The 16,063-nt window shown below is 47.2% G+C and overlaps 1 protein-coding gene and 1 long non-coding RNA gene across 2 annotated transcripts in view; one reads left to right on the top strand and one right to left on the bottom strand.

The window, feature by feature from the left end:
- LOC308462432 overlaps positions 1–16,063 on the bottom strand; it is a 223,256-nt gene that overhangs the window by 132,009 nt on the left and 75,184 nt on the right. The window lies entirely within an intron of this gene.
- Positions 11,435–15,742, top strand: LOC308462351 (transcription factor HES-4-like). The gene is made up of 4 exons (XM_080980018.1): positions 11,435–11,572; positions 11,932–12,027; positions 12,963–13,041; positions 15,161–15,742. The coding sequence occupies exons 1-4, from the start codon at positions 11,528–11,530 to the stop codon at positions 15,619–15,621; spliced, it is 681 nt and encodes a 226-aa protein (XP_080836144.1). The 5' UTR covers positions 11,435–11,527; the 3' UTR covers positions 15,622–15,742.

The raw sequence follows: 16,063 nt of genomic DNA, 5'->3' as shown, positions 1-16,063 counted from the left end.
TTCGTCTTGCGAAGCAACCCTATTAGCGGCTTAACGGATTAGCGCTATTAGCGGTTTAGCGGCTATTAAAGGCTTAAAGGCTTAGCGGATTAGCTGCTAAAAGGCTATTAAAGGCTTTTAAAGGCTTAGCGGATTAGATAAAGGGGGGGGAAAGCGAAAAAAAAATCTCAAGACTCGCAAGACATTTTCGTCTTGCGAAGCAAGCCCATAGGGAAATTCGTCCTGCGAAGCAACTCAAAAACGGAAAACCCTTTCGTCTAGCGGGTTTTCCATCTTGCGAGGCATTCGTCTTGCGGGGCACCACTGTAAATATAAAATAACACTGGAAGAAAACCTGAGCCTTGCTTGCTGGATCAAGTCAAGGGCCCGACTTGCCCAGCTTCTTGTTCTCCCCGTGGCCAACCAAGATGTCTCCATGGGAAACCCCCCTGTCAGGACTTGAGCATGACAGCGTTCTCCCTGCCTGAGACTTGCAGCAACTGATGGCCACCATTGCCTCTTGTGGAAATGAGTTCCATGGTTTAACTATGTGCTGTGTGTTTTGAACTGCCTAATGGAAAAGTGGGATAGATATAAGATATATGTTCAAAAATACAGTAAAGTTTCGCTATCTATGCTAGCATTCGATTGACGTTGGAGAGAGACTGAGTTGAGAAATAAGACCTAGGGTATATATTGATATAGGAATGTATTAGATAAAATGTAAAGAAATACAGTGGTACCTCGGGTTAAGTACTTAATTCGTTCCGGAGGTCCGTTCTTAACCTGAAACTGTCCTTAACCTGAAGCACCATTTTACCTAATGGGGCCTCCTGCTGTGCCGCCGGAGCACGATTTCTGTTCTTATCCTGAAGCAAAGTTCTTAACCCGAGGTACTATTTCTGGGTTAGCGGAGTCTGTAACCTGAAGCGTATGTAACCTGAAGCGTCTGTAACCCAAGGTACCACTGTATACAACAATAAGAGTACATTCATTTGTAAAAAAGGAATATACAACGGGATAGACAGGAAGTCCAAAATGTTGATACATATATGATTTTGGAATCGTTTTTTGTCCTTGCTTCTTTTCTTTAGGTATATAAACTTTGTATATAAACTTTGTATACATGCTGAAAATTATATTATAATAAGCCTTGTGATGTAATATGATAATGTTTACCGGTGTAACATAAGAACGTTAATAAATAAATAAAACTCAAAAAAACAACGACGACAACTATGTGCTGTGTGAAGAAGTATCTGTCCTGGGCCTTCACTGGGTTCTGGGAAAGAGGGAGAGGAAAAACACCTCTCTCTGGCAAATTTTGCCACCCTGTCTTGCAGCACTGAATTTCAGAATTGAGAAGGAGGTCTAACATTTACGAAAGCGGGTGGATAATTCCTTCCCCTTCCCCACCATTTATAATTATTGCAAAATTATGCCAGGCCTCCTTCTCTTCGCCCCTACCTCCAAATGTCTGGCTTGGGGGCGACACCTCCAGTCTCCTTTGCCGATGGGAAACTTCTCATCTTCTTCTTCCAGGGATGGCCTCCTCCTTCTGGCTTATTGGGGTTGTGGGGCGTGAGAGGGTGGCAGGAGGGGTGCTGGCCATTTCTGACACCTCTGCTTTTTTATGGCGGTGAGAATCGCCGTTGCCTGCAGTTTCCCACAAGCTGGTCACCATCTTACAATCTCTAGGGCCACAATAAAAAGTCGTAAAAGGCCTGTTGTGTGTCCCCACCCCCCACCTCCTCAGATTCCCTCCACCCACCCCACTGCATTTCAGAGCAAACTTCCATCCCTTAAATGTTCCGTCCAAGTGGGCGTGCATGTGTGTAATTCTAAAAAATAAAAACACAAAAACGTAAGAAGAGCTCGCTGGTTCAGGCCAGCGGCCCACCTAGACCAGCCTCCCGTTCACCAAGTGCCTAAATGGGAAACCCACAATCAGAATTCGAACACAAGACCCCCTTTCCCCTCCTGCGGTTTCCAACAACTGGTATTCAGACGCGTTTACTGCCTCCCAGCTATGTAGGCAGAGCGTAGTCATTCTGCCTGGTAGCGATCAATAGCTTTCTCCTCCATGAATTTTCCCAGTCCTCTTTTAACACCATCTTGCCTAGGGGGCATCACGGTTTCATGCGGCAGGTAGTTCCGTAGTTTAACTATGTGCGGCAGGAAGAAATCCGTTCCTTGTTTGAGGAGCCCTGCCAACATTCAAATGTTTGATGATGATGATGATGATAATTTATTATTTATACCCCACCCATCTGGCTGGGTTTTCCCAGCCACTCTGGGCGGCTTCCAACAGAACACTAAAATGCAATAACCTATTAAACATTAAAAACTTCCCTAAAGAGGGCTGCCTTCAGATGTCTTCTAAAAGTCTGGTAGTTGTTTTTCTCTTTGACATCTGGTGGGAGGGCGTTCCACAGGGCGGGGGCCACCACCAAGAAGGCCCTCTGCCTGGTTCCCTGTAACTTGGCTTCTCGCAGGGAGGGAACCGCCAGAAGGCCCTCGGAGCTGGACCCCAGTGTCCGGGTAGAACGATGGGGATGGAGACGCTCCTTCAGGTATACTGATTATGATGATAGGGGTCTAGTTTTTCTTCTTGAACGATTGCAATCCATTTGCATGGCACATCAGAGCATCCTTTCCCCAACCTAGTGCCCTACAGATGTTTGGGGACTGGGAGGAAAACGGAGGCACAAGAGCATGGGTAGGCAAACTAAGGCCCGGGGGCTGGATCCGGGCCAATCGCCTTCTAAATCTGGCCTGTGGACGGTCCGGGAATCTGCATGTTTTTCCATGAGTAGAGTGTGTCCTTTTATTTAAAATGCATCTCTGGGTTATTTGTGGGGCATAGGAATTTGTTCATTTTTAGTTTTTTTCAAAATATAGTCCGGCCCCCCACAAGGTCTGAGGGACAGTGAACCGGCCCCCTGCTGAAAAAGTTTGCTGACCCCTGAATAATAATAATAAATAATAATAAATTTTATTTATACCCCGCCCTCCCCAGCCAAGGCCGGGCTCAGGGCAGCTAACAAGCAATAATAAAAACAAGTTGAATGAATACAAATTAAAAACAAGATTAAAATACAACATTAAAATACAGAGGGGACCCCGCCTAAAATGGGGATCACAACTCCCCCCCCAGAAAAAGGAGGGATAAGGTGCTGTTTAAGGGAGAGAGGCCCCCACAAAGGAGGGAGAAAAGGCGCCATAGCTGGGCTTGATGGAGGGGGGGGTCGTTGGTAGGGGACCCCAAAAACGGAGGGTGACACCCGGTTTGGGCTTCGTGAGGGGAGGGGAAGCAGAGGGGCGATGGGGGTTCCTCGGCCGCGGGGTCTCCCGGGGGTCCCCGCAGGGGCCGAGCCCTCACCTCAGGGTCCCAGATGTGCCAGAAGGACACTGACAAACTGGAACGTGTCCAGAGGAGGGCAACCAAAATGGTCAAAGGCCTGGAAACGATGCCTTATGAGGAACGGCTAAGGGAGCTGGGCATGTTTAGCCTGGAGAAGAGGAGGTTAAGGGGTGATATGATAGCCATGTTCAAATATATAAAAGGATGTCACATAGAGGAGGGAGAAAGGTTGTTTTCTGCTGCTCCAGAGAAGTGGACATGGAGCAATGGATCCAAACTACAAGAAAGAAGATTCCACCTAAACATTAGGAAGAACTTCCTGACAGTAAGAGCTGTTCGACAGTGGAATTTGCTGCCAAGGCGTGTGGTGGAGTCTCCTTCTTTGGAGGTCTTTAAGCAGAGGCTTGACAACCATATGTCAGGAGTGCTCTGATGGTGTTTCCTGCTTGGCAGGGGGTTGGACTCGATGGCCCTTGTGGTCTCTTCCAACTCTATGATTCTCTGATTCTATGATTCTATGCCTCCTCACCGACATTCAGTTACATGTGTAGTATGGTATTTGGAGTGCTGGACTAGGACCCAGGAGAGACCAGGGTTTGAATCCAAACTTGCCCATGAAGCTTGCTTGGGCCAGTTTCTGCCTCTTGCAGCCTAGCCTACCTCACAGGGTTGTTGTGAGGGTAAAATGACAATTACAAGAACCATGTACGCACATTATTTATGTATGCCACTACTGCGGCCCGTGTTTTGTTAGCCTCAAAATGGAAAACAAGCAAGGTCCCAGCCAAAGAAGAATGGCAACTCAAGTTGACGGAATATGCACAGCTTGGAGATTTAACATATAGAATAAGAGAACAAGAAGAACATATGTTTAGAGAAGATTGTTGAGTCGTTTAGTCGTGTCCGACTCTTCGTGACCCCCTGGGCCAGAGCATGCCAGGCACTTCTGTCTTCCACTGCCTCCCGCAGTTGGGTCAAACTCATGCTGGTAGCTTCGAGAACACTGTCCCACCATCTTGTCCTCCGTCATCGCCTTCTCCTTGTGCCCTCCATCTTTCCCAACATCAGGGTCTTTTCCAGGGAGTCTTCTCTTCTCGTGAGGTGGCCAAAGTCTTGGAACCTCAGCTTCAGGATCTGTCCTTCCAGTGAGCACTCAGGGCTGATTTCCTTCAGAATGGAGTGGTTTGATCTTCTTGCAGTCCATGGGACTCTCAAGAGTCTCCTCCAGCACCATAATTCAAAAGCATCAGTTCTTCGGCGATCAGCCTTCTTTGTGGTCCAGCTCTCACTTCCATACATCACTACTGGGAAAACCAGAGCTTTAACTATACGGACCTTTGTTGGCAAGGTGATATCTCTGCTTTTTAAGATGCTGTCTAGGTTTGTCATTGCTTTTCTCCCAAGAAGCAGGCGTCTTTTAATTTCGTGGCTGCTGTCACCATCTGCAGTGATCATGGAGCCCAAGAAAGTAAAATCTCTCACTGCCTCCATTTCTTCCCCTTCTATTTGCCAGGAGGTGATGGGACCAGTGGCCATGATCTTCGTTTTTTTGATGTTGAGCTTCAGACCATATATTGCGCTCTCCTCTTTCACCCTCAATAAAAGGTTCTTTAATTCCTCCTCACTTTCTGTCATCAAGGTTGTGTCATCTGCATACCTGAGGTTGTTATATTTAATGAGAACCATGTTTGCACCACCTTGTGCTCATTGGAGAAAAGGGCAGTAAATAAATAGAGGTAGGATGAGTTTTGAGAATGTTTGTATGTATGTGTGTCTAGAGTCATATAATCATAGAGTTGGAAAGGACATTGGCTCTCATCTCATACAATCCCTTGTTTTTTGTTTTTGTTTTTTAAGAAAAAAAGTGATTCTAATTTTTATCATCTACAATACTGTCTTATTTATTTTGTAGCACAGTACATTGGTTATTGCTTTCATTTTATGGATCAATGGTCTCGTTAGTAAAATTCACGTTAAATTTCATCCAATCCCTTGTTGAAGGCAGGATGCGACCGTAGCACCCCTGGCAAGCGGCTGTCCACCCTCTGCTTAAATAAAATGGAGTAGGCAGAGAGAACAATGTATATCCCACACTGAACTCACTGGAGGAAAATGTGGGGTTTAAATTCAATGATAAAATAACATGTGTGCCTTAAAAATAAAGACCCGGGTGCCTGCCCATTGCACCAGTTACTCTGGAATAACTATATGATTGCTTCCCCACTCTTTAAAAACCCTGCCTGCACCCTTTGATCTATGTGTGTCAGGCAGAAATCTGTCAGGTAAGGCTTTCCCCATCTCTGTGCGCTAGGAAAAGCTGTACCTGCTGCTGGACTGAGTGCCTTACGTGCTATCAAAAGGTACCAGGAAAAAAGGGGGGGGGCAAACTAGATTTAGGAGGCTGCACACACATGTCTCCATAATCATTCTTCTTCTTTGGCGATCACTCGTAGCTCAGTAAGATTGTCTTCCATAAACATGGTTTTAACAGTGAGTCCATAAGTGACTGTGGAGGCCAATTCTGGATCCACACATCCCACAGTGGGGACATTGGTTTCCTGGCGGGAGTTGATCACCATGTGGATTTGCCAAGCATGCCTTCCTCTTAGCACATGTATCCCTTGCGTCCTGAGTTCGAGTGTCTTCAAAGCCCACGACACCTTTGGTAAAGGCTGTTCTCCAACTGGAGCCCTTGCAGGCCAGTGTTTCCCAGTTGTCCGTGTTTATACTACATTTTTTTAGATTTGCCTTGAGACAGTCTTTAAACCTTTTTTGCTGACCACCAGCATTACGCTTTCCATTTTTAAGTTGGGAATAGAGGAGTTGCTTTGGATGGCGATCATCACGCACCCTCACAACATGACCAGTCCAGCAAAGTGGATGTTGAAGAATCATTGCTTCGACACTGGTGATCTTTGCTTCTTCCAGTACACTGGTATTAGTTGTCATAGCCTGATCTACTAATTTAAGTGGAAGGTTGTTGACTGACAATAACTGAGGTCCTGACCTTGGATTAAATGGCAGGGAACTGCTTCCCCTCTCCACAACTCAACTTGTTTGATGCTGGGCTGGGGGGAAGGATAAAATATGCAAGTCTGGAGGGGTCTTTGTTACCCAAATGATGGAGAGGGAGCCTCTATAAATTAGATACTGTGTCTGCATAATCCCTGCGGTAATTGAGCCCTAGACATTAGTAAATGAATGGACTTTCCCCCAGGGGTTAGCTAAATTAAAGGGGGGGCACCTCCATTGATCTAAACTGACTCATTCCAGGCGGACTTTTTAAGTTAACATCGCCGCTGAATAAATCCTTTGGTCCCAGTGGAAACGGCCTTGTTGTTGTTATGTGGTGGACTTGCAAAGAGGTAAAGGCTTTCTGGGAAATGGTATATACTGTAGAGTTAAAGAAAGTGTTTAAAGATACTTTTGTTAAAAAGCCAAAAGCCTTTCTACTGGGTATAGTGGGTGAAGGGATACCAAGTGAAGATAAAAGACTGTTTACATATGCAACAACTGCGGCAAGAATTATTTTAGCCCCCAAATGGAAACAACAAGAAGGACCGACGAAAGAAGAGTGGCAGACGAAGATGATGGACTTTGCAGAACTGGTGAAGTTGGCAGGAAAAATCCTGGATGCTTGCTGGGATTGGTAACAGGGCATAAATTCAATTCAGTTTCCATTTAAAGGCAGACTCACTTAATTTCCACTTTCTGAAAAGAACCATGAATCGAAAAACAGCCATCCTTTGAAATTCTCACTTCTCTGAATTTTGCAATGCACTTTTCCAGCCAGGGAATGTGTACAAAAATGCACACAGCAGGATAAAGTATGCGTATAAATACACATATTAGAGAAAAAGTGTTTTCTATTAGGGGAAATTGCTTTGCACAAATCTTCGGTTTGGTTTTCCACAAATACATATCAGATTGTGATTTTATTTTTTTGAAGTTGTCCCGAAAATTCGCTGGTGGTGATAATAACAATACGCACAAGATGTCATACAAATATTTGTATATTAGGATAGATTTGCCAGTGAAATTTCAGGGTGACTTCAAAAAAAGAAAAATCACAATCTGATATGTATCTGTGGAAAACCAAGCAGAATATTCGGAACCTGAGAAACAACACAAAATTATCCGATTTGCCCATCCCTGATGCTAGCTTGGGACAAAAACTCACCTAGTCCAACATTCTTTTTTCACAGTGGCCAATCAGATGCCTGCAAGCAGAACTTGAGGGCAACAGGAACTCCTCCTAGAGACGAGTAGCGTGGGGCTTCACAGTTGAGGCTTTTACAGAGATCTTGGTGCCCCCACCAAAAAGACCCTGTCAATTGTATTTGCTCTATCTTCCTCCTCTTGCTGTTGACCCAGAGAGAGGATCTCAGGTTTTTCATAATGGATTCCCCAACAACCTACAGAGCTATATCACAGAATGAATTTCATCTCATTTGTGTGTTGATTTTGAACTCACTGTTTACCATAATGAGTTTAGGCTGGGCTTGTTGTTTAGTCGTGTCCGACTCTTCGTGACCCCCTGGACCAGAGCACACCAGGCACTCCTGTCTTCCACTGCCTCCCACAGTTTGGTCAAACTCATGCTGGTAGCTTCGAGAACACTGTCCAACCATCTCGTCCTCTGTTGTCCCCTTCTCCTTGGGCCCTCCATCTTCCCCAACATCAGGGTCTTTTCCAGGGAGTCTTCTTCTCTTCTCATGAGGTGGCCAAAGTCTTGGAGCCTCAGCTTCAGGATCTGTCCTTCCAGTGAGCACTCAGGGCTGATTTCCTTCAGAATGGAGTGGTTTGATCTTCTTGCAGTCCATGGGACTCTCAAGAGTCTCCTCTAGCACCATAATTCAAAAACATCCATTCTTCGGCGATCAGCCTTCTTTATGGTCCAGCTCTCACTTCCATACATCACTACTGGGAAAACCATAACTTTCACTATACGGACCTTTGTTGGCAAGGTGATGTCTCTGCTTTTTAAGATGCTGTCTAGGTTTGTTAGGGCTGGGTTACAACTATAGAATTTACATAGATATAGATAGATAGATAGATAGATAGATAGATAGATAGATAGATAGATACACACACACATATATAACAGATAAAAGCATTAGAATGGCAAGACACATGGATCCATTCCAAATGGAGCAGAACTCTGCAAAAAGAGGTCAATTCCACAAAACTAAACTCCTCACCTGTCAAAGGAGGCTGGGGGATAAAGAGGCGCGTCTTCAGCTTGCAGAGAAATCTGTACCATAGAACTCTGTTTAGCTGTCTTCCTGCTAATTTCTGTCAAACTGTTTTAAACCAGCTTTATTATTATTATTAATTTTTTTTTTAGTAATTGTTGATGTTGCTGCATTGGGTCAGCTTTGATTATTTTAGATCAGCTTTGGCCATCCTGATGCCCTTCAGAGGTTCATCGAATAGATTCATAGAATTGTAGAGTTGGAAGGGACCACCAGAGGTCATCTAATGCAACCCCATGCTATGCAGTGATCTTTTGCTCAAAGCGGGGCTTGAACCCATGGCCCTGGCATTAAGAGTCCCATGCCCATCAGCCCGGGCAAAAGGCTGTTTCAGGTGGCTTTATTCTGTGGGCTCTGTAGAATATTGTGGGCTGCCTTTGGTGGGCTTTGCCTATTAGAAGGTAAAGGTAAAGGGACTCCTGACCATTAGGTCCAGTCGTGACCGACTGTGGGGTTGTGGTGCTCATCTCACTTTATTGGCCGAGGGAGCCGGTGTACAGCTTCCGGGTCTTGTGGCCAGCATGACTAAGCCGCTTCTGGCGAACCAGAGCAGTGCACGGAAATGTTTACCTTCCCGCCGGAGCGGTACCTATTTATCTACTTGCACTTTGACGTGCTTTCGAACTGCTAGGTTGGCAGGAGCAGGGGCCGAGCAACAGGAGCTCACCCCGTCGCGAGGATTCGAACCGCCGACCTTCTGATCGGCAAGCCCTAGGCTCAGTGGTTTAACCCACAGCGCCACCCGCTTCCCGTCTATAAAAAAGGGGCATATAAATTGTACAATGTCATATAAACAAACAAACAAACAAACAAACAAAGAAAGAAACAAAACAAAACAAGTAAGACAGCTTGGTTGAGACATATCAGGTTGAATACTGGTGCCAAATTCCCTGGTGGTCTAGTGGTTAGGATTCGGCGCTCTCACCGCCGCGGCCCGGGTTCGATTCCCGGTCAGGGAATGTGTTTTGCCTTCAAAATGAACTGAGTGCAGGTTTTGCCCAAATATATATGCTTTATGTTTGAAAATACAGTGGTACCTCGGGTTAAGGATTTAATTCGTTCCAGAGGTCTGTTCTTAACCTGAAACTGTTCTTAACCTGAAGCACCACTTTAGTTAATGGGGCCTCCCGCTGCTGCTGCGCCGCCGTAGCACGATTTATGTTCTCATCCTGAAGCAAAGTTCTTAACCTGAAGCACTATTTCTGGGTTAGCGGAGTCTGTAACCTGAAGCGTCTGTAACCTGAAGCGTATGTAACCCGAGGTACCACTGTAGGTTTCTTCTGAGAACCAGTGTGGCATATAACAGTTACAGTGTTGGACACTAGGATGTAAAAGCTATAAATATGGTGAGTTTTGTGTGTGCACTTTAGAGTCATATAATCGCAGAGTTGTAAAGGACATTGGAGCTCATCTCACTCAGTCCCTTGCTGAGGGCAGGATGCAACCCTTAGCCCCTCTGGCAGATGGTTGTCTAAGCCAGGAGTCAGCAAACTTTTTCAGCAGGGGGCCAGTCCACTGCCCCTCAGACCTTGTGGGGGCCGGACTATATTTTGAAGGGGGGGGGGAGAACGAATTCTTATGTCCCACAAATAACCCAGAGATGTATTTTAAATAAAAGGACACATTCTACTCATGTAAAAACACCAGGCAGGCCCCACAAATAACCCAGAGATGCATTTTAAATAAAAGGACACATTCTACTCATGGAAAAACACGCTGATTCCCGGACCATCCGCAGGCCGGATTTAGAAGGCAGTTGGGCCGGAGTTTATGGTTCAGAATGGACTTTCCTTCCTTGGAGGTTTTTAAACAGCGGCTGGATTGTCGTCGTCCACCAGGAATCCTTTAGTTGTGATTCTGGCATTGTAGGGGGTTGGACTAGATGGCCACTGGGGTCCCCTCCAACTCTTGAATATCAGGGCTCAAGCCCCTTGATCTGCTGGTCGTTGTTGGAAGAAGAGCTGGCCAAAAAAAAAAAAAAAAAATAGAGAGAAGTTGATGAACTATGCAGAACTGGCAAAAATGACAGCTAGATGAAGAGCAAAAGACAACAGTGACTTTGAAAAAGAATGGGAACCATTTATATTAGATTCATAGCTGTCAATGTTTCCCTTCTTTTAAGGGAAATTTCCTTATTCTGAATAGGATTCCTCGCAAGAAAAGGGAAAAGTTGACAGCTATGATTAATGGCAGGATTTAAATAAACATTCACATTATTAGTATTAGAAACTGTTTAGAAAATAGGGAAATATTATAGTGTATTTAATTTTATTTTTATGTTTTTTAGGCTTGATGTTATGTTATGAATAACTTTTTCCTGTTAGGAGATAGCAAAGCGGGTGAAAAGAGAAACAAACCAGAAATTGGGGGAAGCCCTGGAGGGGAGGGAGGGAGGAATATTAAGAAATTGAGATGTATGTAATGAATGAAAAAGAAAAATGAATAAATATTTTTTTAAAAACTTCCCCAAAGTGGTTCCGGGCATCTCCTCTCCTGGGTACCTGCTAGGTTTTCCCTAGCAGTAGAATTTAAAAGATCTATAGAAGGGTTCCTCTTCTCTTCAACTCAGAAAGAGATAAGGAGATGAGGAGGAGAATCTCCCAACTTTCCCTTTCTCCCCTCCTAGCAGCGGCTGAAGCTGCAAGTGTGCGCGACACGCTCCATCTCCCAGGATGGAACGCGGAGATCAAAGGGAGGATGAAGGTGCGAACTTTCCTTTCGAATTGGGGGATGTTGGGATGCGGGGGAGGCTGGGCGTGGGAGGGGCGGGAAGGGAGGATATAAAAGGGACCCCGGTGCCTTTGAAGAGCGGGATAGGAGAGAGAGAAAGAGAGGGGATTCGTGTTTCTTTCCCGGGTCCACAAGCCAAGAAGAGCCCAGCGCGCAGGAGAGACCAGCCCTCCATCCATCCTTTTGGCTCCTGCAAGTTATGACCATGACAAGCCAAAAGTGGGATCGCAAAGACGAGAAGAAGGTACCAGTTGCATCCGGGCTGGCTGGCTGGCAGGTGGGCCCCGCGAGGGCAGGATTCTGCTCTCAACTCCCCTCTCGGTGGAGAGGCTTGCTTCTTCTCCCTGCCTGGCAGCGGGGGTTGGGATGGATGACCTTCGGGGGTCCCTTTCCCCCCCTTCCAACTCTGCCCCCACCAGAAGCTGGAGCTCAGAGCAGAATCGGGCCCTCTCTCGGCGTGGGAATCCGCTTTTCTGTTTCAAAAGCTCTCTCCGTTCTCTTCCTCTTCCCCCCTTCGCCTCCATTCCCTGCCCCGCCACGCCTCTCCTCCTTACCCACCGCCTGGCCTGCCCCTCCTGCCCCACAACCTCTCTCTTTCTGCAGCTGCTGAAGCCCCTGATGGAGAAGAGGCGGAGGGACAGGATGAATCAAAGCCTCGACCGGCTCCGGGTCTTGCTTTTCGAAGCGACCCAGGACGAGGTAAGGGCAATGGACCCATCTCCCCTTCTCTCGGGCTGCTTACATGCAGCACATTTAAAGCACCCGCTCAAGGAAGCCTGGGAATTGTAGTTCGTACCGGGTGCTGGGAATTGTAGTTCTGCGGGGATGGGGGGAGGGAAAGGATGGTTCCCAGGATTTTTTGGGAAGGGGAGTGGCCCCATCTCTCCCTCTCTCGGGCTGCTTACCTGCAGCACATTTCAAGCGCCCGCTCAAGGAAGCCTGGGAACTGTAGTTCGTACCGGGTGCTGGGAATTGTAGTTCTGCGGGGATGGGTGGGAGGGAAAGGATGGTTCCCAGGATTCTTTGGGAAGGGGAATGGGGTGGAAATGTGCTGTGAATGCAGGGTTTTGGTATGTTGTTGTCGTTGGCATCGGTCTGTCTGGGGAGACAATGGAGTGCGCCTCCGGGGGTGAAGCCAAACTGCTGCGTTGCAGCACCGAAGTGCGCAAGCCTAGGCAGTGTGTGTGTCTGGAGGTCCCGGGCTGCCCAGATGACAAGACCCCCCCTCTCGGCTTGGCTGATGTGGTCCAAAAGAAAACAGAGCAAGACATTTGGCACCAGCTTGGCTGCAGGAGTTGCCGGAAGGAGGCAAAACAAGGCTCCATCTAACAGTTTTAGGGACTGCACTCTGGATTTGTGTAGGGTTTACACGGGAGCCTTTTCTTCTCCTGAAGATATCCTGCAAGGCTGTGGAGGTTGGGCCTGGAGCCTGTCTTTCCGCAGGTCCCTAACTCATCAAGAGTTTGAGACCCAGCTAGCTGAAGCCTAACTCTCTCGATGCCCGCCTCCTGTTTTAGAGCCCCAACCCGCCCCCCCGCAAATCAAACAAAGAATATTTTATTTTCACCCCTACTTTCCTTCCCCGTTTTTTCTCCCACCCTCTTCTTTTGTCTTGTTTTTTCTCCCCCCTGCAGAGACTTAAAAACCCCAAAGTGGAAAAGGCAGAAATTTTGCAAAAAACAGTTCAGTTTTTGAAGACACAGCCTTTATCAGGTATAACGTTTCTTGTATCGTTTTTTTATTTATTTTATTATTATTATTCTTGTTTTTATTATTTATTACTTTTATTATTGTTGCTACTTTAGAAAACAACCCTCCGGAGAAATGGAAAGGCTTTTTGGGAAAGGGAGCGAGGGACTTAGGTGTGGAATAACAGTCTCCCCAGGAATTTTTTCGAAACAGGTTTAACTTCCTAGTAGTTGAATTTGCCCTGAGGATGCCCCTAGGCAGTCGAAATCTGGAGAGGCCCCCTCGCAAATCATCTTCAAGCTTCTGCTTGGCTTGATTGTAATTTTCTTCCATGATCAAATCAATATTATTTTGATCCATCGTCGCAGCACCTCTAAAAGGCCGATAAACCAGTGCCTTCTGTGCCTATTTGGCAATCTGGCACTCAATGAAGGTTTGCACATTAGGTGTTTAAAGCACCACTCTTTTCCCAAGGAATCCTGGGAACTGTAGTTTGCAAAGGGTGCTGGGAATTGTTGTTCTGTGGGGGGTGAACTACAGACTCCAGGATATTTTAGGCGGGAAGGTAAACAGCGTTTCCGTAGTCATGCTGGCCACGTGACCCGGAAGCTGTACGCTGGCTCCCTCGGCCAGTAAAGCAAGATGAGCACCACAACCCCAGAGTCGGCCACGACTGGACCTAATGGTCAGGGGTCCCTTTACCTTTACCTTACCACGAGGAAACAGGCCCCCAGCACCGGGAAAACCTCTTGGAAATCCTATATAATGTATGTGCATATTTTAATGGGTCTCTGGGCCTCCCTTCCGCATCACTTTCCAAGGTGGTTGACATTTCTGGTGCGGATAATAATAATAATTTATTTTTTGTACCCCGCCCATCTGGCTGGGCTTCCCCAGCCACTCTGGGCGGCTTCCAACAAATATTAAAAATACATTAAAATGTCACAGATTAAAAACTTCCCTGAACAGGGCTGCCTTCAGATATCTTCTAAAAGTCAGGTAGTTGTTTATTTCCTTGACATCTGGTGGGAGGGCGTTCCACAGGGCGGGCGCCACCACCGAGAAGGCCCTCTGCCTGGTTCCCTGTAGCTTTGCTTCTCACAGTGAGGGGACCGCCAGAAGGCCCTCGGCGCTGGACCTCAGTGTCGAGCAAGGGCTGTAGCTGAGCGGCAGAACATCCGCCTTGCATGCAGACGGTCCTGAGTTCAAATTCCAGGTACGGCTGGGAGGAGATTTACTGCTTGAAACCCTGGAGAGCTGCTGCCAGCCACTACTAAGCTAGATGGACCATTGACACAACAAAGCCTTTTACTATATTCCTGTTGTTGTTTAGTCGTTTAGTCGTGTCCGACTCTTCGTGACCCCATGGACCAGAGCACGCCAGGCACTCCTCTGTCTTCCACTGCCTCCCGCAGTTTGGTCAAACTCATGCTGGTAGCTTCGAGAACACTGTCCCACCATCTCGTCCTCCGTCGTCCCCTTCTCCTTGCGCCCTCCATCTTTCCCAACATCAGGGTCTTTTCCAGGGAGTCTTCTCTTCTCATGAGGGGGCCAAAGTCTTGGAGCCTCAGCTTCAGGATCTGTCCTTCCAGTGAGCACTCAGGGCTGATTTCCTTAAGAATGGAGAGGTCTGATCTTCTTGCAGTCCATGGGACTCTCAAGAGTCTCCTCCAGCACCATAATTCAAAAGCATCCATTCTTTGGCGATCAGCCTTCTTTATGGTCCAGCTCTCACTTCCATACATCACTACTGGGAAAACCAGAGCTTTAACCATACGGACCTTTGTTGGCAAGGTGATGTCTATGCTTTTTAAGATGCTTTCTAGGTTTATGGGTTAGCAAACCCATAAAGACGAAGGTTTGCGCTGAATTTCTGGGCCCCACCTCTCAAAACCCTTTTACATAACCGTGATTTCTGTCCTCAACATGGTCTCCAACGGCCTGGGATTTCTCTCTCTCTCTTAAAAAAAAAAAAAAAAGGAAAGGGAGGGAAACCAAATAACCTGTTTTCGGGGGCCGCCCTGCCAATCTGGGGCCCTGAGAGATGTGCTTGCAAGTTGCCCAGCGGATCTCTAAACTGTTGTCATTTCTCTTCCTCTCTCTCTCTTTCTTTATTCCACCCTTCTTGCTGCATACACCACAGAGACCAAGCACAAGGAAGATGCCCTCCTGCAAAGGTACCACAGCGGCTACAGGGAGTGCCTGACCCAAGCCACCCACTTCCTCCGGGCCAGTCCGGGGATCTGCACGGGGAAAAAGGCCTACCTGATGGAGCACATCTGCCACTGCATGGAGAAGATCACAGCCAGCCCACGGAGGGAAGTCCACCGACCCCCACCGGCCGCCCCCACCCCCAGCTACGAGCTGCAGCAGCGGTATAGCCCAGATGTCTTTGCGGGGTGCAGCCCCCCACTCAGTGGGACCCCCTACGTCCTGCACCCGCCTTCCTCCACCTACCCGGCCAGCCAAGGACTGCAGGCCCGACTCGGCGGATCGGCCCAGCAGGGCAGCTGCAGCAGGGTGCAGCAGAACAAACTCTCGGAAACGCGGAACTCCTCGCCGCAGTGTCCGCAGGCGCTGAACGTATGGAGGCCCTGGCCTTGAAGCCCCCCCCTAAAACCCCCTTGTAAATTTATATTAGATTCTCTATATATTGTATATTATGGGTTTTATGTTGTCGAATGTGTTGTTGTTGTTTTTGGATGGGGCCTCTCTTTTCTGGGGTGGTGGTAGATTTCCGCCTCCTCGTAAATTTATATTATATCCTCTATATATTGTATATTATGGGTTTTACCGTATTTTTGGCTCTATAAGACTCACTTTTTCCCTCCTAAAAAGTAAGGGGAAATGTGTGTGCGTCTTATGGAGCGAATGCAGGCTGCGCAGCTATCCCAGAAGCCAGAACAGCAAGAGGGGTTGCTGCTTTCACTGCGCAGCGATCCCTCTTGCTGTTCTGGCTTCTGAGATTCAGAATATTTTTTTTCTTGCTTTCCTCCTCCAAAAATGAGGTGCGTCTTGTGGTCTGGTGCGTCTTATAGAGCGAAAA

The sequence above is a fragment of the Podarcis pityusensis genome (assembly GCF_964106645.2).
Source record: "Podarcis pityusensis genome assembly, chromosome: 13".
In the NCBI taxonomy this organism is placed as follows: Eukaryota; Metazoa; Chordata; class Lepidosauria; order Squamata; family Lacertidae; genus Podarcis; species Podarcis pityusensis.
This window is presented reverse-complemented; position numbering and strand designations above follow the sequence as displayed.

What these genes read in the sequence shown, in the direction of transcription:
- LOC308462351 (XM_080980018.1), top strand. Translation starts at nt 11,528, where the DNA reads ATGACCATGACAAGCCAAAAGTGGGATCGCAAAGACGAGAAGAAG. An exon ending in TCGAAGCGACCCAGGACGAG is followed by an intron (nt 12,028 to 12,962) that starts GTAAGGGCAATG and finishes TCCCCCCTGCAG; the next exon opens with AGACTTAAAAACCCCAAAGT. An exon ending in GAAGACACAGCCTTTATCAG is followed by an intron (nt 13,042 to 15,160) that starts GTATAACGTTTC and finishes CATACACCACAG; the next exon opens with AGACCAAGCACAAGGAAGAT.